Source organism: Heteronotia binoei, chromosome 21 (genome assembly GCF_032191835.1).
Source record: "Heteronotia binoei isolate CCM8104 ecotype False Entrance Well chromosome 21, APGP_CSIRO_Hbin_v1, whole genome shotgun sequence".
In the NCBI taxonomy this organism is placed as follows: Eukaryota; Metazoa; Chordata; class Lepidosauria; order Squamata; family Gekkonidae; genus Heteronotia; species Heteronotia binoei.
Genome location: NC_083243.1, coordinates 78243311 through 78267816, shown reverse-complemented (window position 1 = coordinate 78267816; position 24506 = coordinate 78243311). Strand labels below are relative to the sequence as shown.

Sequence of the window (24506 nt, the reverse complement as noted above, 5' to 3'; positions counted from 1 at the left end):
AGCTCAGGCAAGCCTGATCTCATCAGATCCCAGAAGCTAAGCAGAGTCATCCAGGGTTGACTCTGGATGGAAGACCTCCTTGAAATACCAGCTGTCAGAAGGTGGGGGTAGGCTTTATATAGTCACCTCCCTGAATATCCTCCAGGCCCCCAGTAGGGGTCAGTCACCAGAGGTCACCATGACTTCCAGGTGCACACACTAACATGAACATGGACACATGCACATATTTTTAAAAATTGATCTAAGACCATGCTCTCCTAAACACTTGGACTTAATGTTTCATTTGTTGCTCCTTCTCCACCTCCTCATTTATTTATTTAATTCTATTTTAGACCACCCTCCCCTAGAAAGACCGGACTCAGGGCAGTGCACAACATAATATCATGTAAACATCATAAAAACAGATTAAAACCAATAAAACACAGCAGTAATTGAAAAATTGTGTTAATTTTTTTTCCTGAATGGTGTCATTGTCCTCATGGGGAGGCAGAGGGAGGGAATGCCAAAAGGATGGAACTGTCACTGCCCTCAACCAAATGCTTGGTGAAACATCTCTGCCCTGCAGGCTTTGCAGAACTGTATTTGGTCCTACATGGCACAAATGTTATTCAGCAGAGAGTTCCACCAGGTTGGAGCCAGGGCAGACAACGCTCTGGTTAAGGATCGCTGGATATCTCTTGGGCTGGGGACCACCAGCAGATTTTGATCTGTTGTGCTCAGTGCTCTACTGGGCGTGTCCCAGACTGTTAAGAGCCTTAAAGGTCAGCACCAGAACCTTGGACTTGATCAGGACCTCCACTAGAAGCCAGTGCAGCTTGCACAGCACAGGGTGGATATATGCTTTATGCAGGGTACCATAGGGACGCACGCAGCTGCATTCTGTACCATTCTTAGCAAAGACATCAAAATGAAGAAGAAGAAATATATAATGGTACGTTTCAAGAGTATCATTCCATGAAGCAGGAGGCCCAGCACAGGAAGCCCATGCTGTCAATCTTACCTGATTAGAGGACAGTACCTTCAGAAGGCTTAGCTTAACAAACTATCCAAGTGAAGCTATCATGCCATGGCATAACACTGCAGGAGAGGCAGTCCTGAGATACAAGTGGCTAAGGACATAAAGGGCTTTGTAGGTGATAACTAGTACTTTGAACTGAACCCAGTAATTGATAGGTAGCCAGTGGAATGACTGCAGAGTAGGAGTAATATGCATCAGACATCACTTCTGATTCTGACTTGGAGGCAAACTTAGGTGAGCATTAAGCATAGTTCTGGATCTATTGTAGTTTTATCTTGCCCTTCCTTCAAGGGTGTTGTATATAGTTCTCTCCTCTTAATTTTATTATTTCAGCCTGTGAGGTAAGTTATGAATTGAGAAGTGTGACTGGCCCCAGGTCATTAGATGAGCTTGATAGCTGAAAGGGCTATCATGGCAAATGCTGGTTGCCATGAACCAGGAAGTGGAGGGTGGCATCAGTGTGTGTGAGGGAAGGAGCGAGTACATCAGCCCATACCACATACCCAGTGGTCAAGCTGTAGCTTAGCTTGGTAGCTTCTGCTCCTAGTTTTATAGTTGTACTGGTTAGTGGAAGAGAGGAAACTGAATAAGTAAGCAGGGTTTCACATCAGAATGACCATATGGTATCTAGTACCACTATATGGAATTTCTTATTATGTAAATGTCATGATAATACTTATACTTTGCTTCACTTCTGTTTTTAGTCTTCTGGTGAGTTCTACAACCCTAATCCTCTTGGATTGTTTATTAACTGTCCCATCCTGATTATATAGACTCACTCTGTATAATCTGCTTTGAGTCCAAGAGAGAATAACAGCCTATAAATAATGTGAATTTAAAAAAATGTACTGTTTTTAAAAACATGTCGATATTAAATACTGCTTGTAATGTAGAAAATACAACTTCATACCAGTTTCTCCTACTGATAAGTGTAGCCACAACAAATGGGAGCTGGATATTTTTGTTCTTGTTGCAAAAGGAAGTTTTAGAATCTGGAATGCTACTGTATTTGAATGCTTGAGGACAACACTGGTAGCTGTAACAGAGAAGTAACCACGTGAGATAATATGATTATCACATCTTCGTTTCAAGAAGTACTTCTGAATACTGTATGATGGGCTGTTAAAGTTTCTTTTTCCAAGCCAGAGCTCCAAGGTTACTGGATGTACTCAAACTTGAATGCATTTTAGACTTGACTGTTGATATAGTGAAGTTATTATCTAAAAGTCTGGAATGGGCTATTAACAGCTTTATATCCTGTGCATCAATGCCTGATTATAGCATGCTAAAAAAGGACAATCAATTGACTGTATAATAATTTATTTTTAAAGCATTACCTTTATTAAAACTGCAGAAAATATGTTTTGATCACCAATGACTTTGATAGTTATGCTAGTTACAAACACAAATTAGTTGAACAAATTATGGTGAAGATGAGTGATTGAGATAGTGGTGTTCTTCAGTGATGAGGAAGTTATCCAAAACTGGTTAGGTCACACTTCCTTTTGCTTCAGGCAGGGCTATGCACATTTTTGTATGCTTTTCCTAGGACAGAGCAAGGCTGCCCTTCCAGTTTGAATAGCCCTGCTGCTCCAGGACATCTGAGCCCTAACACTGCTTTGCTGTAGGGATATTCTATTATAGATCAGAGATCTTACCATTCAGCTTCATTTTGTCAGTTTGAGATTCACCTTGGCATAATGGAGGGATTCTCCAAGAGGGTTAAGGAGCTGGATCTTTAAAGAAAAAATATCAACAAGGAAAAGCCCTCTCCATTCGAGGCGTTGGACACAGGAGAAGGGCAGACTCAAACAGCAGCTCTAGTTATCATGACTGGAGGGAGGACAGGATAGTCTGAGGCTTAAGACCCCTCCTTGACCCTTGCAGTGCACTTAGTGCAGCCTCTCCTTAGGGCCCAGGCATTGGCAGTTTGGATTGAGGTGCCCATGGCAATGCTATGCTAAAACAGGCACTGCTTGGACCGCTGGGATTACTATGGGGAATGGAGCCACAACAGTTGTGGCAGTGAGCCTGCTTCCTTCCAGGACCCCAGGGAGTCGTCAGGTGTCCTTTTCTAGGACTGGATCTGAGACTCAGTACTGTTTTGGCAGGAGGTCTCCCTTTTCTTCAGACATCACTGACTCTTCCTGGCCTAGCCACGGACATGGAATCCACAAATAGAGTGGACGCTCCATTTTTCCTGCCATTTTCAAGCAGGCTGCAGTGGACTGGAGGTCTACATGGATGAACCATCCACAATCACCCTTTCCTCTGCAGGCATGCAGGTTCCTCATGTTTTTTTTTGGGGGGGGGGATTCTCCAGGGGATCTGTCAGGGGACTGACTGTCTAGCTCTGATTTTTGGGGAAGTAAAAGACAATGTGGTAGAAGGAACTCCTCCCCCATGGCTTCTTCAGGATCTTCCTCCTCAGGGAAAGAATTACCATCCAGAGCCAAAACACCCCAAACGATCTGTTCTCTCAAGGTATTCACAGTGTGGGGGAGAAGACAACAGCAAATCATCTTTCTCTAGATGTCATTCTGGAAGGGAATCTAGAGTTGGTCATAAAAACAGATGCAGGAGATGGATTCCAATCCTGAATCTGATATGGAGGAAATTCATTCCGTCAACACCTCCGTTGCAGCAATATCAAACAAGGAGGAAGGAGAATGGTCTGGGGAGGATTCTGACTCTAAGGAAAGCTCTTCTGGGCTCTTCCAACCTGAGCATTGTCAAGGATGCCTCAAAAACGTTATGACCACCCTAAACTACTCTGTGGAGCTATCAGAAAACCCTGCTTCCTTGTTATTTTCCAATATGACTCTAGAAGTTTCAAGAAACTGTATAAAAACCTGGCTGTCTGCCTATTCCCTGAATTCTTTGATTAAGTATTGTGGATGGAATGATCCATTCTTGGTAACAGGAATACATTAAATACCATTGCCAAAAAAATTCTATGTCTTTCCAAAGGAGTAGTGGAGGACCTCAAATTCCCGCCCCCTCCCCAAAAGCCCCAATGGTTGCTCTGCCTTAAATTGCTGTACTTTCCAAGGATGGGGACAACATGTTAAAGTAGAGGTCCCCAACCCCCGGGCTGTGGACTGGTACCAGTCCGTGGCCTGTTAGCAGCCAGACCATGAGTTGTATAATTATTTCATTGTATATTACAATGTTGGAAAAAGAAGACGACAACATTGGATTTATACCCCGCCCTATACTCTGAATCTCAGAGAGGCTTACAATCTCCTATATCTTCTCTCCCCCTGTGAGGTTGTTGTTGCTGAGGGGAGAGCTCTCATGGGAAGCTGCCTTTTCAAGGACAACTCTGCGAAAGCTATGGCTGACCCAAGGCCATTCCAGGAACTGCAAGTGGAGGAGTGGGGAATAAAGCCCAGTTCTCCCAGATAAGAATCCACAAGCTTAACCACCACACCAAACGAATAGAAATAAATTGCACAATTGTATCATCCTGAAACCATTCCCCCCCCTCCAGCCCGTGGAAAAATTGTCTTCCACAAAATCGGTCCCTGGTGCCAAAAAGGTTGGAGACCACCGTGTTAAAGGATTCAATCAACAGAAATAACAGAACAACACTTTAAAAATTATGTGAAACTGCTACACTGGCAATCTGCTATGTGAAACTGCTACACTGGCAATCTGCTATTCTCTCAAATGTCATGTGTGTAGTCATTATTTAGACAGACAACCTTTTGCAAGAGTCAGATCCAGACTCTACTTAAAAGGAAATGGATGGCAGAGTTTGCATTGGATCAAGACACTATGCAGCTGTGCATCAGGACACAGGCTGCAAATGTGGTTGTCAGGAAGAATTTGTGACTAAAACATTGGAAAGTGGACCCCTAATCCAAGTCTACTTTATCAGCAAAAAAATTTTCAGGAAAGCTGTTCTTTGGGGAAAGATCCTTGGACAAGGTTCTAGCGGAAACCAAGGAAAAGAAAAAGCAATGCCTTCCACACTGGCAAATAAGGAAAGAGAATGTAAAGTCTTTTAATTCCTTTTATTCCTTCAGACACTCCACTAGAGTCCAGGATGTTAGAAGTGGCCAAACCTTTGGATGTCAACCTGGGTTCCAGTGTAGACAGTTTCCAACAAACAAACAAGACAATCACTTTGGGAAAGAAGCCCTCTGCTTGACTACAGGATTGGAGGCCATTTGAACTTTGCCCATGTTTGAAAGGGGTCAACTACAAATCGTTGGGTCCTTTTGACTGTGCAGCTTAGATTCTTGGCTCTCCCTCCACATAACAATTATAGTAGGTGACTTGTATGATAAGCTTTGCTATTGTGCTTGGTCTACTCAGCTGCTGCAAGGTTCATAGGCAAGCAGCCCCTCTTTCTTTGCTTATAAATGACACTATAATTTTTTTGAAACAAAAAGGTAAGATTCCACCTATCAGGAACGTTTCTGGTTTTATGGAGTGCTGTCAAATAGGTTGACTGGGCAATTGATTGGTGAAGGGAGTAGGATTCTTTTTCATTACACAGACCTGAATGGAATGACCATTTTGATGGCTGTAAGGTACACAATTAAAGCATTTGTCAAGAAACTATAAAAAGGAATGAAGTGGGCATGTCTCTTAATATGCTAATCTTACCTTGTAGGTCCCAACTAGAAGATAGCCAGAAGGGTATTCGAAGGAAACGCTTTGCATTTTCCAGAGAAAGAAGTGATTCTGCAGGATCCAGCTCTATATATTTCACAGCCAGTTCAGGCACAGTGAATACAGATGATGGTGAAAGTGAAGGAGGGTAAGCAATCGCTAGCTTGAAGTACTGGCTTTTCAAGGTTACCCCTGCTTAAAATACATTGTTTTAGAATGTTTGAGTAGGATTCTTTAGGAGGCTCTTTAGACACTAACATCAACTGTGGTTGCAAAAGAAAGTAGTAAAACTTCTAACTTGTATTCTGTGCCAAACTTTCTAGGAGGAAAATTTAGGAGAAACACACCAGCCTTTGTTTCTCAAGACAATAGGTTAGCTATCAATTTGGGCAAGTTCTGGTATTTCTCTGTTATTTTTCTGTTAAGATTATCTGATACAATTTGCAGCTGTAATATGAACCAGAGTATAACTGTTCTGGAGGTATGTATACAAATATAAGTTACTTCTTGCAACTGTCAGTGGGAGCAAGTCTAGATAAGGCTCAGAAAAACAGGAGACACTTGGTGATGCTTGCTTGTTGGTTGTGCATGAGATTCTCCAATTACCTCAGCTGCCCTCTTAGATGCCTTCAGACTTAACATCTAGCTTCCCTTACGTGCTTTGGAGCCTGTTATGCAGGGGGTTCATAGAGAGGAATGTCTTGGGTTATGCATTTTTTTCCACATAGAAAAACATCCAATCCTAGGATTAAAATAGCTGCTCTTACAAATGTTCCATTGAAACTGAATGGTGGTGGATAGATTGTGTGATAATCCTTATTATTATTTCCCATGTAAATTGGGAGAACTTGTTTTTAAGAACCAGAATAGCTTTTTACTCCTGCACAGGTGGTAGGATTGAACTGGCAAATTATGTATTTAGCAGCCACATGCATGTGTGATTCTTCTTTCTGCTGTGTGTATAGAAGTCTGCTTCCATGAATATGTGACCCCAGGTGAATTTTGGTGTGTATGAGATTTTGTACTAGTTATCTTTTATTTTGCTGAGTTCACTTTTGAGAAGATTCTGTTCCCGAATTATAGCAGTTTTCATCTAAACAAAATACAGTTGTATTCCGTTAAAACTTTTAAGATACTATTGATAAAATAGTTTTGTGACTTTGAATGATGGACCTTAGTGCTTGAAAATGCCGCTTGAAACACCACATTTTAACAACATTAGGAATCAAGTTCACTGATGTGAAGGAAGAGTGTAAAAAGTAAGAGCCACACAGAATAAACATCAGATGTTTGAGAGCTGCAAGGAGGGCAAATAGATGGGGGAGGGATGAGGGAGAGAGAAGTGGGGAAAAAAGCAACTTTAAATGTATTCTCCTAGCCACTGGCTGGCTTGGCAAAGTGATTTAAATAGAGATGAACACACATTATTTTTCTAGCAAGTTAGCAACAGGGTGTACTTTGAGACAATAAAGGGGAGAAATGAATTGGATCATTTGATCCTGCACATACCAGAATTAGTTAAGTAACTAGTCTGGTTGAGCTCTATTTTAATTTACAAAACATAAGTAACTTTTGTTGGAAGAATCAATACAGCTTTTTATAACTTTTTTTTCTGTCAAATCACAGCCCACTTACAGCAACCCCATATGGTTTTTAAGGCAAGAGATGTTTAGAGGTGGTTTGCCATTGTTGGCCCCTATAGTGATACCGGTATTCCTTGGTGATCTCCCATCCAAACTAACCAGGACCCCTCTGCTTAGCTTCAGAGAGCTGCCAAGATTAGGCTAGCCTGAGCCATTCTGTTCAGGGCTCAATACAGCTGACAGCATACAAATTAAAACAAGTATTTAAATGTAAAGTACTTGGATAACATTAAAAAGAAGCAGGAAAAATTAAGGTTATATCAAAACTGTAGTGTGAGTCTTGTATCAACAAAGTGAATGTTCTACTACCTGTGTAAAAAAATTTTATGAAGACAAGGCAAGTTTTTGTTTCCTTATTTTTAGATTTTTAAAAAGTTTTATTGATTTAAACTACAAAAAAGTATATAATTTCACCTCCCAGTAAAATGCTCAAATCTTTCTACCTACAAGTATAAAAGTATCCTTAAATTTATTTATTTATTTATTTATTTATTTATTTATTTATTTATTTGGGATTTATATCCCGCCCTTCCCACAAGTGGCTCAGGGCGGCTTCCAGTGATAGATCCAACAAAATTACAGTATTTAAACATATAAAGGGATCAGCATTTAAAACAAATAAAAACAGATAAAACCATGGTTATCAATAAATATTAATAAATATTTCAACTGTATATAAAAGAAATCCGGCAAGTTACATTAAAATTCTCAAGCTAGGTATAGGCTAGCCGGAAGAGGGTCGTCTTACAGGCCCTGCGGAACTGTACAAGGTCCCGCAGGGCCCTCACCTCTTCCGGCAGCTGATTCCACCATGTAGGGGCCATAACAGAGAAAGCCCTTTCTCTGGTGGATTTCAAACGGGCTTCCTTCGGCCCAGGGATAGTAAGGAGATTTTGTGTTCCCGACCTCAGTACTCTCTGGGGAACGTGCGGGGAAAGACGGTCCTTCAGGTAGACAGGTCCCAAGCCATATAGGGCTTTAAAGGTGATAACCAGCACCTTGTACCGGACTCGGTATATTACTGGAAGCCAGTGCAGGGTCCGAAGACCCGGCTGAATGTGTTCCCACTTTGGGAGACCCAATAACAGCCGGGCCGCGGCATTCTGCACCAGCTGCAATTTCCGAGTTCGGGACAGGGGCAGCCCCATGTAGAGGGCATTACAGTAGTCTAACCTCGAGGTGACCGTGGCATGGATCACTGTTGCTAGGTCGTCGCGCTCCAAAAAGGGGGCCAACTGCCTTGCCCGCCTAAGATGAAAAAATGCGGACTTGGCAGCGGCTGCTATCTGAGCCTCCATCTTTAAGGAAGGCTCCAACAGCACCCCCAAGCTCCTGACCCTGTCCGCCGCTATCAGCGGCGCACCGTCAAAGGCTGGTAGGGGGATTCCCCTTTCCGGACCGCGGCGACCCAAGCAAAGGACCTCTGTCTTCGCAAATATTACCTTCCTTTCTTTTACCATAATAAAAAAAAGAATAATTCTTTTAATAAACTAGTGAAGCAATGTAAATCTAAACAGTTATTAAAAAAGATTTTTTTTCTTTCAAGACTGTCTCAACATCAAGTTTAATTTAACTTACGCCTATAATAAGCACAAATTAAGTTGTTGATTTAGCAAAATCCTTATTAAAAGAAGCGCATGAAAATCATTTCTTTGTTTTTAGCAAATTACATGAGATACATCAAATACAACTGAATGCTTTGTCTCCATCTAAACCATTTCTCCTGCTAATGTATTAAAAACAAGTCTGCCAAATTACCAAGTCTACCAGATTCCACAGCAGTTATGCTATCTGCCTTTTCACCCTTGATCCTATTCTTACATCATTAGAAGCAGTCTCACTAAATTGGCAAACTGTCCATACATCTACTATATAGAGAATTATGTTAACTACACTCATTAACATCACTTCTTCAAGATCTCTCTTATTCTTTTAAAGTTTAACATCTGTTCATTATTAATGGTTACATGTTTGCTTATTCACCAGGAAAAGAAAAAAAAACACCCCAGATTCCAGAGTCCTTCTTCCCAAAGATTAAAAACTTTTAAGTTCCTTTGATTTCTGCACCCAAATTGTATCCGAGGCAGCCCATTTATCCACAGTTTATCTTTCGGTATCACCTTTCATTTCTTAGTCAGAGTTCCTTGTCCAGCCATTCACCAAAGCAGAAGCAAAAAATCCAAAATCCTTTTTCCGGATGGCCTTCCAAATCCAAATTTGTTGATTGAAGTGCAGCTTTTCTCTTCTCAACATGGCCTGCCCCTTCAACCACAGGGGAAAGAATTCATCACCATTTTTTCTTCTCCACGATTTTACTGCAGCTTAACTTCTGGGCTAGTTTTGAAAGTGCATCAGAAGAGACCATCTTATTTTTCCTTTGTTTGTTTCGCAAAGTAACGGTTTCCTTTCTACTTTCACTGCCATCAGTTCACTCTCTTTAGTACTGGACCCCTGTAGATTTACTATTTCATTAGCTGTCAGATCTTCTTCCCTCAAATCATTAGCTGTCAGCATAAAATAATCTCTAAGAAGCTGCGTAAATGAGATAAAATCTTCCTTCAAAGATCTGAGATTTGCACAAATATCTTTTCCATGTGCCATTTCATTAAACGGCGCCATATCAAAACTCAGTCTCTTAGGTCAGATTATACATTCAAAACTCAGTCTCTTAGGTCAGATTCTACTTTCACTTCTCTCCTGTTAGTCCCTGTTCTACAACAGCTTCAACTGAAGTTTTAGAAGGCATTCTTTCAGTTACAGTCAGGTAATAGAGACAGAGTTCTTTTCTGTATATCTCCTTTGTGTTCACATCGTATTGCAAATTCTTGGTAATCTCTTAGATATATATCCAATTAAAGTCCGAATCAATTTTAATAATTATATTCAATCCAGTTTAAATAGTTAAGACTGCTCGTAGCGTTTCGAGGCCTTTTGAGCTGATCTTTTGACCTAGTCTTTTGTTGTTATGCAGAATGACCCATGGTGGGGGTAGAGTTAGAAAAACCACCTACTTGTTAAGTAGAGTCCTTGCTTTAGACGTGGAAAAATGTTGCTTTAAATATGTACTGGGGAAAGTGAAAGCCTAAAAGCGGTTGGGAGTTCTTCTTTTTCTAATGATATGGCAGCTTTCATGGCCGCGGAGCTTCAAGACGCATGACGAGCACAGAGGGCAATTGCTACTGACCCCCTCCCCTCCATGAAGTTCCCATGCTGAAGAAAAAGCCCTCCAGGCTTTTCCTATGGGGGCATCACTTCTGTGACACCAGACTCAGAGTTGCCGCAGGGAGACGAGCTGAAGCCAAGATGACGGATCCCGGAAGTCTTGTTTCCTTATTTTTATAAGCTTCATCTTTACAAGCAGAAGAGTGAAGCTACTTTACAAAAGAGGCTTCTATAACAAAAAAGTTTTCACTACTGTTTCAAGAACGTATAAGTATCATAATGTATTCAGAATCTTCAGTTTTATTTGGTTTCCTTTTGCTGTAAGAGTTCAGTTAATTGGAGATCCTCATTTCTGCATTGATGCTATAAATAAGAGGTGGCAAAACTGCAGCTTGGGAGCCACATGCAATTCTTTCACACATTTTGCATGATCTCAAAGTTCCCACCACCCCACTGGCCAGCTTGGAGAAGGCATTTCTCTCTTTAAATCACTTTACCAAGCCAGCCAGTGGCTAGGAGAATACATTTAAAGTTGCTTTCTTTCCACTTCTCCCTCCCTCGTCCCCCCCCATCTGTTTGCCTTTCTTCCTGCTCTCAAATGATGTTCATGTCTTGTGGCTCTCAAACATCTGACGTTTATTCTATGTGGCTTTTACTTTAAGCAAGTTTGGCCGCCCCTGCTTTAAATTTTCTGTCTGATACATTTATATCTCACTCTTCTTCCAAGGCATTCAGTGCAGTGTGCATGGATCTCTTCCCTAGTTCATCATCACAGCAACTGTGTAAGGTAATTTAGATTGAGAGATAGACTGTCCCAAGGTCACCCATTGAGCTTCTTGAATGGAGTAGGAAATTTCAACCTGGATCTCCCAGACTCTAATCCATTACTCTAACCTAGTGATTCATTATGGAGAATGTGCAGGGACAATCTTTGGGGGAAATTATCCACTTTGAGATTTATTATATTTATTTATTAAAACATTTATATCCTGCTTTTCTGCTTGATTCAAGTCTCGGTAAGAAAGACAGACTATAAATGTAGTAAGTAAATTTTTTAAATTAGGATTTAAGTAACCGGGGGTGTGTGTGGAAAAAGCCCAACAAGAATTCCTTTGCATATTAGGCCACACCTCCTGACACCAAACCAGCTGGAACTGCATTCCTGCTTAAAAAAAAGCCCCGAGTAACCCATTTTTTCCAGTTATAATGGCTTCTGACAGATAGTGAAGGAGATTTGTTTTGTAATGCTTATCCTACAAAGTCCCAGATTTCTCCCTCAGACCTATAAAGTGACCCACAACAAATAGGAATCAAACCTAATGTTATGGAAGTGGCTGATGGCTATAAGCACAGAAGTTACACGGTATATCCTATAAATGTACAGGTGAAAAAAACACTTTCCTTTGTATAAATTCTGGTGTATTTGATTTGGAAACAGTTTTTCCTTTCTATTTAAGTCTATAACATTTCTCAGGTCCAAGACAATCATTTCAGTTTCTGCATGGGGAATGCAGTGTAAGTTATGCCTGCACTGCTGTGCTTGCTTGCACCCCTCCTTCCATTTTGACATAGTAAGAAATCAGTCACCTGGACCAGGCAACTGGAGTCCAGTAGTAAGACTTTCTTCCTTCCTATTGTATGATCAGTTAGTTAACCACTAGGTGGTAAATATACTTTTCTTTTGGTCTGTCTTCTAAGTTCTTTGGTCTCAGTATCTCAAGGGACTGCTTAGTCTGGATTTTACCTTGTCTTGATTTATTGACCCATAATTGCAGTCTCTCATGATAGGTGGATCTTTTTAAAGTAGAGCTAGTGCTTTAAAACTTGACTTTGTATATGTATACCTTTTAAATAAGCAGAATGGCTATAATCACTTATCTGCTGGCTTTTATTCCTTTTCCCAGTCTTGGCATGTACACAGATGTTTCATATTTATTGCCTAGACACTCCCATGGGAACACTAGTCAGCTTATACTTAGGAAGTTATTGAGTGTATGTCTGGAACAGACTTAATTTCTAATACATATCCTATACAAATTAATCTTTTAAACTGATGTGTCTGCTATAAGCTAGCCAGACAACTCTTGTCTGTTCTTTCTGTTGCACCTACCTTAAAGTTCAGTAAATTAGTATCTCATGAGTGTGAGCAGGAACTAAATTCTTTCACATCTAAGAATGTTAAATTTATACAGAATGTGGAGAGTTTTGATTTTGACATGGCAACAACCAGATTCCATTATCAGAGCCAGCAAAGCATCTATTCCAAATTGGAGTGCGGATATGTTCCTGTACCAAGTTTGTTTGTCATTTTGCTTTCTTGTGGTTTCCAGTGTATTAGTATTTATTTATATTTCCTTTTGAAGCACATCTAGTGTCTTACAACTTGGCTTTGTACATGTATGCCTTATAAACAATGGGGACCCAAAGTAACTTATAACATCAGCTCTCCCATCTTTCCATGTTAACATCACAACCGCAGCTCTGTGACATATGTTAGACTGAGAGAGAGCATGTAGCCCAAGGTCAACCCCCCCCCCCAAATGCTTCCAAGGAAGAGAGGGGTTCAGATCCAAACTTTGCCTTTGTCGGTTCCAGTCTGGAGTCAGAGGCAAAATCCCCTTAGTCTTTGTACCGTGTTGTATACTGTACCTTTCTGATTTAGGAAAATGATTGCAGTGGCAGAAATATTTTGTTTGCTTCATTAGCATTCTTCTCTTTTTAGAGTAGGTGAAAGGAATTTGGCTTTTAAAACATCATTCTGAGTGAACACTGTCACATTAACATGAATACCATGCCCCTTTCTGTGTTAAAGCTATACCACAGCCAATGCAGAGTCCGATTATGACCGGGAGTCTGATAAAGAGAGTGAAGAAGATGAAAATAGTTGTGATACAGTGAGGAATGCACGGAGGGATTCCCTGGACCTTGTCAATGAGGACGAAGCAACATTGACCTTTGACTCTGCTGTGGAGGAGGAGCTTGGCCAGTTGTTTCAGCAAGCGGATCAGTTGCACAGTGGGAGTGACCAAGAGAAGAAAGAAGGATTCCAACTGTTGCTTAACAATAAACTAGTGGTAAAGTTCACTGTAGCCAGTTCCCAGAAAATCTGATTCCAAGGGGAGGGCAAAAAAGGATATTGTGTAAGACATCATCCATACCACAATTGCACATGAGGCCAAGCATCTAATGGCAGTATAGTTTTATATCCTCTTTAGAAACTCATGAGATGTGGCCTATTTTAACACTCTTGAATTTTGTTAGTCTATTGCAGGGGTGGCCCGCGGTAGCTCTCCAGATGTTTTTTGCCTACAATTCCCATCAGCCCCAGCCATTGGCCATGCTAGTTGGGGCTGATGGGAGTTGTAGGCAAAAAAAAACCCTGGAGAGCTACTGTTGGCTACCCCTGGTCTATTGCAGCATTGACCATTACAGTAAATAACATGGTTAAAAAGTAAAATCACAGATTGCTTTTATACAAATCTAACCACTTAGAGATTAACAAATACTAAAAGCTAGAGTTAGGAACACTATGTTTAAACTGTTTAAAACTCATGTACTTGACTTACTATTCATGGAATGCTTTCAAATATTAGACACGTGACGGTGTAGTATAGATAATCCATTGCGGGAGATAGAGATCTGTTGAGGAGCTCTTTTTTGGAGCAAGTAAAACAGATTATTTAAATGAATGTTTCTCTGTTTAAGAGCTAATAATGTACCTGGATTGTGTTTGGTGCAATTTGCTATCTGCAGCCATTTATACTTCTAAAAACATTTTCTGTAGCATTGTATGAAATTTACTGGGCTTACCAAATGCCTTTGTACAGTCACATAAATTAGTAGTCTGCAGTCTCATCTCTACCATGCCGCTATCTCTCTGCTGTGTGTGATGCTGATATACACCATCTCGTGGTGATGGCCATTGCTGGCATACTTATTATAGCTTGTTCTGCTCAAGCATGACATTTACTTCTGCTTGTAAAGCAAACCAGATATGACTTTGTTAGCATTGTTGAGGTGGTTGTGCCCATACTAAATGCTTTTTTGATGGAGTGGAGAAAGTAGGGAATGTTTCAACATGATAAGGCTTGTTCTAGGAAAGATGCTACTCATTTCCTGTATTTCACATAAGTGTTTGACTTGATTTGTATGGTGCCTTTATTTAAAAGAATAAGAGAATTATTGTATTCAAATACTTTAGGCAAGGGAAAGTATTTGATGGAACTGCTAATGAGATTTAGTTGTCAGGCATCCATTTCAAATTACAAGGCATTAAAATAGCTAAATTTTAATTTAAAATAATGCAGTGCTTGTCTCTATCATTCAAGCATACATGAAAGTGAGATTTACAAATGCAACATTTAGTAAACAGATGAACTTAAGTATTTATTCTGTTCACAGTACGGTGACAAACAGGCATTCCTTTGGCGGCTGGCACGAGCACATAGTGACATGTATGAAATCACAGACGATGCAGAAGAGAAGAAATTCTATGCAGCTGATGGTAAGGAGACACATGTGGCTCTCAGTGGCTCATGTACTGACTTACTATTCATGGAATACTTTCAAATATTAGACATGTAACAGTGTAGCATAGATAGTCTGTTATGGGAGATAGAAATCTGTTGAGGAGCTCTGAGGCATTTGGTCACCAAGGAGGCTAGTAAATTTCAAACAGTGCTGGACATTTTTTTCCCTATTTTTGAAGAAAGTGTAGTGTAGATTATTCTAAACAAATTTGCTTGTACCAAAATCATTTAAACCAAATATTTTCAGAAAATTGCTCGACCATTGCTACAATTGTTTTTGCTGGTTTTATTTTTAGTATTTTTATTAGTTATAAAACTTATTGTCACCTCTCCAGAGGCCTTCTTGAGGTGGTTTTTACCAGGAAGTTTTACAACATGAATCATAGAGTAAATAAGGATATCTGCAAATGTATTGCAGGCTTGATATATGGCAGGAATTTTGCACCTTGGCATCAGAAGAGCTGCGTACCAAAATCTGCCCTGAGCTTGTTGTGGGAAGGGGCCGAGTATAAGCCTCCTAAATAAATAAATAAAATATATGAGCTGTGCTTGCAGGAGTAGCAGTCTATAGGGTGCACCTCCTTGGCCCTATTGTATGTCATCCCAGCATTAGAAGGAATTTTTCCAAAGTGAATCTGCTATAGTGAATATGTAAAACTTTTTCACATACTACTGTGATTTCCATTTTGCTGGTATTTGGAGGTTAACTTAAGTGCACAGAATGTGTGCACAACTTAGTCTTGTTTCATTTTTCAGGGAAAGAGGAGGCAGAAAGGGCTCTGCAGATGGGAGGTCAAATTGCCGAATGTCACCAGTGGTATGTAATTATTTGTTTTGTAAAGGAGAGTATTATTTGTCAAACTCCAACAACCACACAAGTTCTTCAGTGTATGCATTTAAATTGTCCTCTTTCCACAAATAGTAGCTGGCAAGAGAGCTTGTGCATGTTGGTAATTTCACCTTTGGTCACTACAATTACCCTAAAGGACTGGGGGGGAATTATAATAAATGTTCCTGTTGCCTCAGAAATGTGACTATTTTGCTTGAAGTTTCATCTAAAACCATACTGTGCTTTCCAAGAAATGTAAATGATATTATACATAACATCCTGGGAAAATTCTGTACCTGCAGCAAAAATATTATGATGCAAGAAGGATCAGTAAAAATATCATTTCTTGAGGGCAGGGGAGGCATACTTCCAATAGAATGCCAATAATTTGCAATTCAGGTGCAATTCAACTGTGATTTTAAAATATTACTGAGATTGACATGCTACAAAATGTTGCTGCTGATATCAGCCAGAGCTAATAGACACTGATGCACAAGAAGTAGCAATGTTTGAACATATGATGCAATTGGCATTCGCTTGGCCTGTTATGAGGGGATTATAAGCATGAAGGAACTACATAGCACAATTTATTGAAAACTGGGGAGAGGAAGGGAAAATTCATTGAAAACTTGGGATAGGAAGAAGAGGCAATTGTAAGCCTTCCAAGACTCCTTTGGATAGTGAAGGGCAGGGTATAAAAAACAACTCCAGCTCCTCCTCCTTTTCTTGTTCTCTCCTTTGCCCCTAATAGACTCCCTACCAACCAGCAGATCTAACCCAGGGGTGTCAAACATGCAGCCTGGGGGCTGAATCAGGCCCTCAGAGGGCTTTTATCAGGCCCCCAAGCAACTGACTGTCATCTGCTTCCTTCTCCCTCTCTTGTTTCCTTCTGCATCACAGCTTGCTTTGAAAGCCTTGCTCAACCAAACACGAGCTACAGAGCAAAGTCTCTGTTTTCTCCATTGGCTGAGGCTCCTCCCTTGGGGAGGAAGGGGGGAAGGCAGAGCTTGCTTTGCCAAGCCTCTCTTCCTTATGTTGGCTGAGGCTCCTCCCCCTCCTGGCCCCCTGGGGAAGGAAGAAAAGAGCCAGAGCTTCCTTTGCCCAGTTCTCTGGATCCCATGGGAGAGATACAAAGAAAGCACCTTTAAGACCAATGAGTGCTAAGCTTTAAAAAAAATCTTTAGTTGTGTTTGTATCTTTATAAAGTTTATATTTCTGCTACCTAATCTTAAATAGGTACACATACAGCCTGGCCCTACATGGATTGACCCAACTTGGTCTCATTAATGTCAGATCTGGCCCTCATAACAAATGAGTTCAGAACCCCTGTCCTAACCCCTCTCCCATCAAAATCCAGCAACCCTCAACTGTCAGTTAAACGGCCAAACTCTTTTTTTTTCTTTTCAGTATTCAGATTCACCATTTGAAAGTGATTGTCACAGACCAGAATGCTATAGCTAAGCTTAAGAAGAAGATGATGATGACGATATTGGATTTATATTCCGCCCTCCACTCCGAAGAGTCTCAGAGTGGCTCACAATCTCCTCTACCTTCCTCCCCCACAACAGACACCCTGTGAGGTGGGTGGGGCTGGAGAGGGCTCTCACAGCAGCTGCCCTTTCCCTAAGGACAACCTCTGCCAGAGCTCTGGCTGACCCAAGGCCATTCCAGCAGGTGCAAGTGGAGGAGTGGGGAATCAAACCCGGTTCTCCCAGATAAGAGTCCGCACACTTAACCACTACACCAAACTGTCTCCATCCTGGCAACTGGCAGGAGATTGGGGTGGGGGGGGTTATCTGGAGAAAGATAAAGGCCCAGGCCTCAATGGCAGTGTTGCATAGGAAGTGATGTTATCACACCAGCAGTGTCCTGGTGGTACTTTGGTATTTAAGGAAAAACTCTATGATAAAGTCACCTTCCACCAGAGAGTTTTTGCCCAAATACCAGAGTGTCACCTGGATGTGGCTGGTGTGATGTCACTTCCTATACAACACCAGCAATGAGGCCTGGGCCTTTCTCCAAGTAAGTCCCTACCACCAGCCAGCTGTTCAGAGGCTAGGGGACAGGGCCTGGTGGTGGGGGACCCCGTCTCTACCAAGGGGTCTGGCAGTCTTACCTAAGCTGTTAATTGCACACTGCAGTGAGCAGTATCCCTTTCGACTGGAAACAAATGAAGATCTTTCACATGTGTTTTAAAGTGAAATTCTAAGTGCTGATCTTGTCATTTAAAGTTCTTAACAAGTTGAATTCATGGTATCTGTAGATGGAACCAGATTACAACTCCTAGTACAAATAAGTCTGCTCCACTCTGAGGTCAGAATCTTTAAATACGTGTGCTCTGCTCCCTATCCAAGAATCAGATGTCCACTGCCAATTGCCTGTACTTCCCCAACATTCTAAAAGCTGATTCTGCAGCATTCATATTGGTTCAAGCATTCACACAGGGTTGATTATATGACAGCTAGGGGCTGGACAGACTCCTGTCCATTACAGACACTCTTGCAAAAGTGGGATATAATTTCAGCCCCACCTACCTCACAGGGTGTCTATTGTGGGGAGAGGAAGGGAAGGAGATTGTAAACCGCTCTGAGACTGAATGAAGGGTGGAATATAAATCTAATCTCTTCTTTGCCTTTTCTGCCTTTGCATCACACTGACTGCTCATATTTTGCTTACAGTCTATCTGTACCCCAAGATCTTGTTCAAATACACTGCTACCCAGAAGTATATTAGCCATCCAGTATGTGAGTTTGTCATTTTTGTTACCCAGATGTAGAAGTCTGCAGTTATCCTTGTTGAATTACATCACATCCACCCTCTTTTCCAGTGTGTTCAGATCTTGTTGAATTCTGTCTCTATCCCAGAGGGTGATGGGAGGGCTTACCAGGAGAAACATAAAGGTAAAAGATAAAGCGGGAGCTGTACAAAGGAGACGGTCTCCACTTGTCCCCAGACGGAACCAGGCTGCTGGCGCTTAAAATCAAAAAGGTGGCAGAGCAGTTTTTAAACTAAATCTTGGGAGAAAGCCGACAGGAGATGAAATGTCTCTGGTTCGGGAGGACTCATCTCAAAGAGATGAAGGGTTAGCTGTTACTTTTCTACCGGGTAATGGATCAGAGTTGTCCACTGAGATGGTGACAAACAGTATGGACTGTCTGCCAAAGTCTCGAGGCGGCAGGAGGAAGGTTGCGGGCATAGCTTGCCTGGGAAATTACAGATGTTTGTATGCAAATGCTAGAAGTGTTCGAAGTAAAATTGGTGAGTTGGAATGTTTAGTGTTGGGAGAAAACATAGACGTTATGGGAATTTCAGAAACTTGGTGGAATGAGGAGAATCAGTGGGACACGGTGATTCCTGGATATAAGTTAAATCAGAAGGATAGGGAGGGAAGGGTTGGAGGTGGGGTGGCTCTGTATGTCAGACAGGGTATACAGTCCAGTAAGACTGAGGTCAGAGAATTAGATTCCCTTTAGAAATGCTTTGGGTTGAAATAGAGGGCCCAAAAGGAAATTTAACTATGGGAGTTTGTTATCGCCCAACAAATCAAAAGATAGAGGACGATTATAATATGATGGAAGGATTAAAGAAAGCTGTTAAACGTAAAAACTGTGTCGTAATAGGTGATTTTAACTACCTGCAGACTGATTAGGTCAATATGTGTTCAGGTCAAGAGAAAGAGATTGAGTTTCTTGATGCTCTCAATGACTGTGCTATGGAACAGATGGTCTCAGAACCTACCAGGAGTGGGGCGATCCTGGATTTGGTCCTAAGTAATGCCCAAGACTTGGTGAGAGATGTAAAAGTGATCGCACCGCTTGGGAGCAGTGACCATAACGTTATTGATTTCACCATTTGTATAAATAGAGAGTTGCCCCAAAAGACCGGCACAAACACATTTAACTTTAAACGGGGTTAATTCTCTGAGATGAGGAGACATGTGAAGAGGAAACTGAAAGGAAAGGTAAATAGAGTCAAAACCCTTGGGGAAGTTTGGAGACTATTTAAAACTACAATCCTAGAAGCTCAGATAAAATATATACCACAAGTTAGGAAAGGCACAAACAAGTATAAGAAAAGGCCTGCATGGTTAACAAACAAAGTAATGGAAGCTGTAAAAGGTAAGGAAGACTCCTTTAAGCGGTGGAAAGCTAGTCCAAGTGAGATTAATAAAAGGGAACGCAGGCTGTGGCAAATCAAATGCAAGACTGTGATCAGGCAGGCAAAAAGGGACTATGAGGAGCATATTGCAAAAAACATAAAGACCAACAATAAAAAAATTCTTCAAATATATTAGAAGCAGGAAACCAGCCAGGGAGGCAGTGGGGCCCTTGGATGACCAAGGGGTAAAAGGATTACTGAAGGATAGGAAAATGGCTGAGAAGCTGAATACATTTTTTGCCTCTGTCCTCACTGTGGAAGACGAGAAGTGTTTGCCCGCTCCAGAACCACTAATTTTGGATGGGGTGTTGAAAGACCTGAGTCAGATTGAGGTGACAAGAGAGGAGGTCCTTCAACTGATAGACGAATTAAAAACTAATAAGTCACCAGGTCCGGTGATAGAACTCAAAGTTGAACTTGTGGATCTTCTGACAAAAATATGTAATCTTTCATTGAAATCTGCCTCCATTCCTGAGGACTGGAAGGTAGCAAATGTCACCCCCATCTTTAAAAAAGGGTTCCAGAGGAGATCCGGGAAATTACAGGCCAGTCAGTCTGACTTCAATACCGGGAAAGTTGGTAGAAACCATTATCAAGGACAGAGTGAGTAGGCACATTGATGAACACGGGTTATTGAGGAAGACTCAATGGGTTCTGTAAGGGAAGATCTTACCTCACTAACCTGTTACAGTTCTTTGAGGGGGTGAACAAACATGTGGACAAAGGAGACCCAATAGATGTTGTTTACTTAACTTCCAGAAAGCTTTTGATAAAATTCGTCATCAAAGGCTCCTTAGAAAGCTTGAGAGTCATGGAGTAAAAGGACAGGTCCTCTTGTGGATCAAAAACTGTCTAATTAATAGGAAGCAGAGCGTGAGGATAAATGGGCAGTCTTCGCAGTGGAGGACGGTAAGCAGTGGGGTGCCGCAGGGCTCAATACTGGGTCCCATGCTCTTTAACTTGTTCATAAATGACTTGGACTTGGGAGTGAGCAGTGAAGTGGCCAAGTTTGCAGATGGCACTAAATTGTTCAGGGTGCTGAGAACCAGAGAGGATTGTGAGACATTCCAAAGGAATCTGTCAAGGCTGGGCAAGTGGGTATCAACATGGCAAATGAGATTCAACATAACCAAGTGCAAAGTAATGCACATTGGGGCCAGAAATCCTAACTATAAATACAAGTTGGTGGGGTGTGAACTGGAGGAGACTGACCAAGAGAGGGATCTTGGGGTTGTGGTAGATAACGCACTGAAAATGTTGAGACAATGTGCAACTCCAATAAAAAAGGCCAACACTATGCTGGGAATTTTTAGGAAGGGAATTGAAAACAAATCAGCCAGTATCATAATGCCCCTGTATAAATCGATGGTGCGGTCTCATTTGGAATACTGTGTGCAATTCTGGTCACCACACCTCAAAAAGAGTATTACAGTATTGGAAAAAGTCCAGAAAAGGGCAACTAGAATGATTAAAGGGTTGGAACACTTTCCCTATGAAGAAAGGTTAAAACGCTTGGGGCTCTTTAGCTTGGAGAAATGTCGACTGCGGGATGACATGATAGAGGTTTACAAGATAATGCATGGAATGGAGAAAGTAGAGAAAGGAGTATTTTTCTCCCTTTCTCGCAATACAAGAACTCGTGGGCATTCGATGAAATTGCTGAGCAGTCAGGTTAGAACGGATAAAAAGATGTACTTCTTCACCCAAAGGGTGATTAACATGTGGAATTCACTGCCACAGGAGGTGGTGGCGGCTACAAGCATAGACAGCTTCAAGAGGGGGTTAGATAAAAATATGGAACAGAGGTCCATCAGTGGCTATTAGCCACAGTGTGTATATATATGTGTGTGTGTGTGTATAATGTTTTTTTGGCCACTGTGTGACACAGAGTGTTGGACTGGATGGGCCATTGGCCTGATCCAACATGGCTTCTCTTATGTTCTTAAAGGTCCAGGCCATGTCACTGGCATTGCACAGGAAATGACATTATCATACCAGCAACTTCCGGCCAGTGCTCTGGTATTTTGGCAAAAACTGTGTGGTATAGCTGGCTTCTACCATAGAGTTTCTGCCCAAATATCAGAGCATTGCTCAAAAGTGCTGTCATTATGTTACTTGTTCAGTGCCAGCAACACAGCATGGGCCTTTCTCTTTCTACTGATAACTCCCCCCACCGACCAGGTGATCGGCAGCTGGGGGGCAGGGCCTGATCACGGGGTGTCTCTGCCTCCACTGCGGGGTCTGGCAGCCCTATCTGTCTTTTGGTGTGTTCTGTACTCCTCTCAATTTGGTGTAATGCCAATTTAATTCGTCCCTCCACCCTCTCATCCAGATCATTTACAAAAGTATTGAAAAGTACTGGGCCCACAATTGAGCTCTGTAACTTAAGAGTGGATGTGGGAGGGAAGAGAACATGCACATAGAAACAGTAAGATTTTTGTCATTGCTGCTGAAATTGCTGTTAAAATTGGACCCCCTGGTCCAGAAATATTTTTAATTAAAGTATGTGTTTTCTGGTTTTTAAATTGGACTTGATGAAGTGAGTTTCAGGCTCTGGAAAGTTCATACTCTGAAAATCTTGTTGGTCTCCAAGATCCTGTTGGACTTGAATCTAGCTCTTCGGGTGCAGACCAACACAGCTTCCCCTCAGAAACTGTTTGCCCTCCATGATGAGAGCTTTAATGAGGTAATCCCAAGGTGTTAAACAAAGTATATCTAGATGACAGATGATACAGGAACATTTCAGAAACTAAGGAGATCTGAGTCTGCTCAATGTCTGCCTGCAAGACCTCTTGTGAAGTCTGTGTTTCCTTGAATTCCATGGTAGGAGAAAGGCTGGGTGTACATACAATAAAATGTTTACAAAAAAGGCACAACGCTCTTGATTGCAGTGCTGAGTATTGTGATGTACCTCAAGCATAGCTCCCTCTGTGCTAGGGGGTGCTGGCACACATTTTCAATAGACTGCTCACAGGCTTCTGCTCTCTGCACACAACTTCCATTGGAAACAATGCAGGGGTGGCCAACTGTAGCTCTCCAGATATTTTTTGCCTACAATTCCCATCATCCTCAGCCATGCTGGCTGGGGCTGATGGGAGATGTAGGCAAAAAACATCTGGAGAGCTACTGTTGGCCACCCCAGCTAGAGGATGGGGCCACCTCCTTCTGAAGCCGTTAAAATTGGACCCCCCTGGTCCAGAAATATTTTTAATTAAAATATGTGTTTTCTGCCAGATGAGATGAGTCACTGGCTTCTTAAAAGTGCGACAAGACTCTCCTCTCTCTCTCTCTCTCTCTCTCTCCCCCCCTCTCTCTCTCCTTCTCTCTCCCTCCCCTCCCCCCCTCTCTTTATATAGTCCCTTAGACAATGTCCAAAATTAGTTTTAATTTTGAAAGAAACATGCACACATACAAGACTCTGTGCTGTACAAGAATTGTCTAATCTGCTGAGGGATAGTTACATGAATTCCCAAAGACCCAGTGAAAGAAAAACAGCCGAGTTTCCTTTCCACTTCAGTGTCTTTGTGGCCTCTGTATTCCTGGACATCTTGCCCTGTGAATCAAATGGAGGAGTTGCATGTTTTCCTTGGCTTTGTCACTGACTGTTGAAAGAAACATCGGAAGCACAACAAGAGTATTAGGGGGTTTCTGAGATCTCTCAAGAGACAAAAGTTTGCAGGTGCCACATTATCCAGCGTTTATATAGTTAGCTCTGAAAACATTTACTGACATCTTACGAAGTTAATGTTTGTTATTTGTCTTCTGACACTGAACATACAGATTAAATTATCTGATATGAAATTGAGTTTTGGCACCTTGCTTTAAAAGGGCAGGGAGAGAGAGATACTTACTGCTTTGAAAAATAACAGTACTATGAAACTTTCAGAGATGAATAACACCTAAATTCTTCTTCTGCATTCTAGTAAACTCAGTGTGCATTTCAAAATGTTTATATAATATGCTCGACCCTTGTCTTATGTAGTCACTATTAAATATTATTAAATGCAGCACCTCATAAATCTCTACATTTTTAAACATTAAGTTGATACGCATACAGAGCATTCTGCAAACTCTTCATAAACACAAAACACCATGATGTCACAGGCTGCAGTGAGAAGGGGCAATCTGGCAAAATTATCCCCCTCCTTCCACCAGTGGAGGAGCATGTTCTCTAACAAGGGAAGATGGAGGAGGTGATTTTGTCTGATTTTCCCACATCTTCACTTGAGCTTCCCATGCCCTGAAACTGTACTGTAAATATAAACTATCACTGGGCAGTTAGTTCTTCTTTGGCTTTTTCTTGAACACGAGGATTAGCCTATGCTCATTGCTCTGTTCTAACACAAAACATAGTAACCTGGAGGAGGTGTTCCTTGGCTCCTGCAGCAAGCAAAATGGAGTTCGGATTGGCTCAGACTGTTAACTTGGTAACTGAGAAGTAGTTTCTTCTTTCCTGCCCCTTACAAAGATAGAAATTGGTGTGAGCAGAAGACCTTTGAACAGTTGCAAGTGGTAAAATTGCAGGAGCAAAGGTTATAGAATAT

General features: G+C 41.5%; 1 protein-coding gene across 3 annotated transcripts in view; it reads left to right on the top strand.

The window, feature by feature from the left end:
• RMDN3 (regulator of microtubule dynamics 3) overlaps positions 1-24506 on the top strand; it is a 79935-nt gene that overhangs the window by 4702 nt on the left and 50727 nt on the right. For all 3 annotated transcript variants that reach the window (XM_060261348.1, XM_060261349.1, XM_060261350.1), the window contains exons 4-7: positions 5643-5789; positions 13259-13520; positions 14848-14950; positions 15732-15792. In XM_060261348.1, the coding sequence (XP_060117331.1) occupies positions 5643-5789; positions 13259-13520; positions 14848-14950; positions 15732-15792 (573 nt within the window). The remainder of the gene's footprint in view (positions 1-5642; positions 5790-13258; positions 13521-14847; positions 14951-15731; positions 15793-24506) is intronic.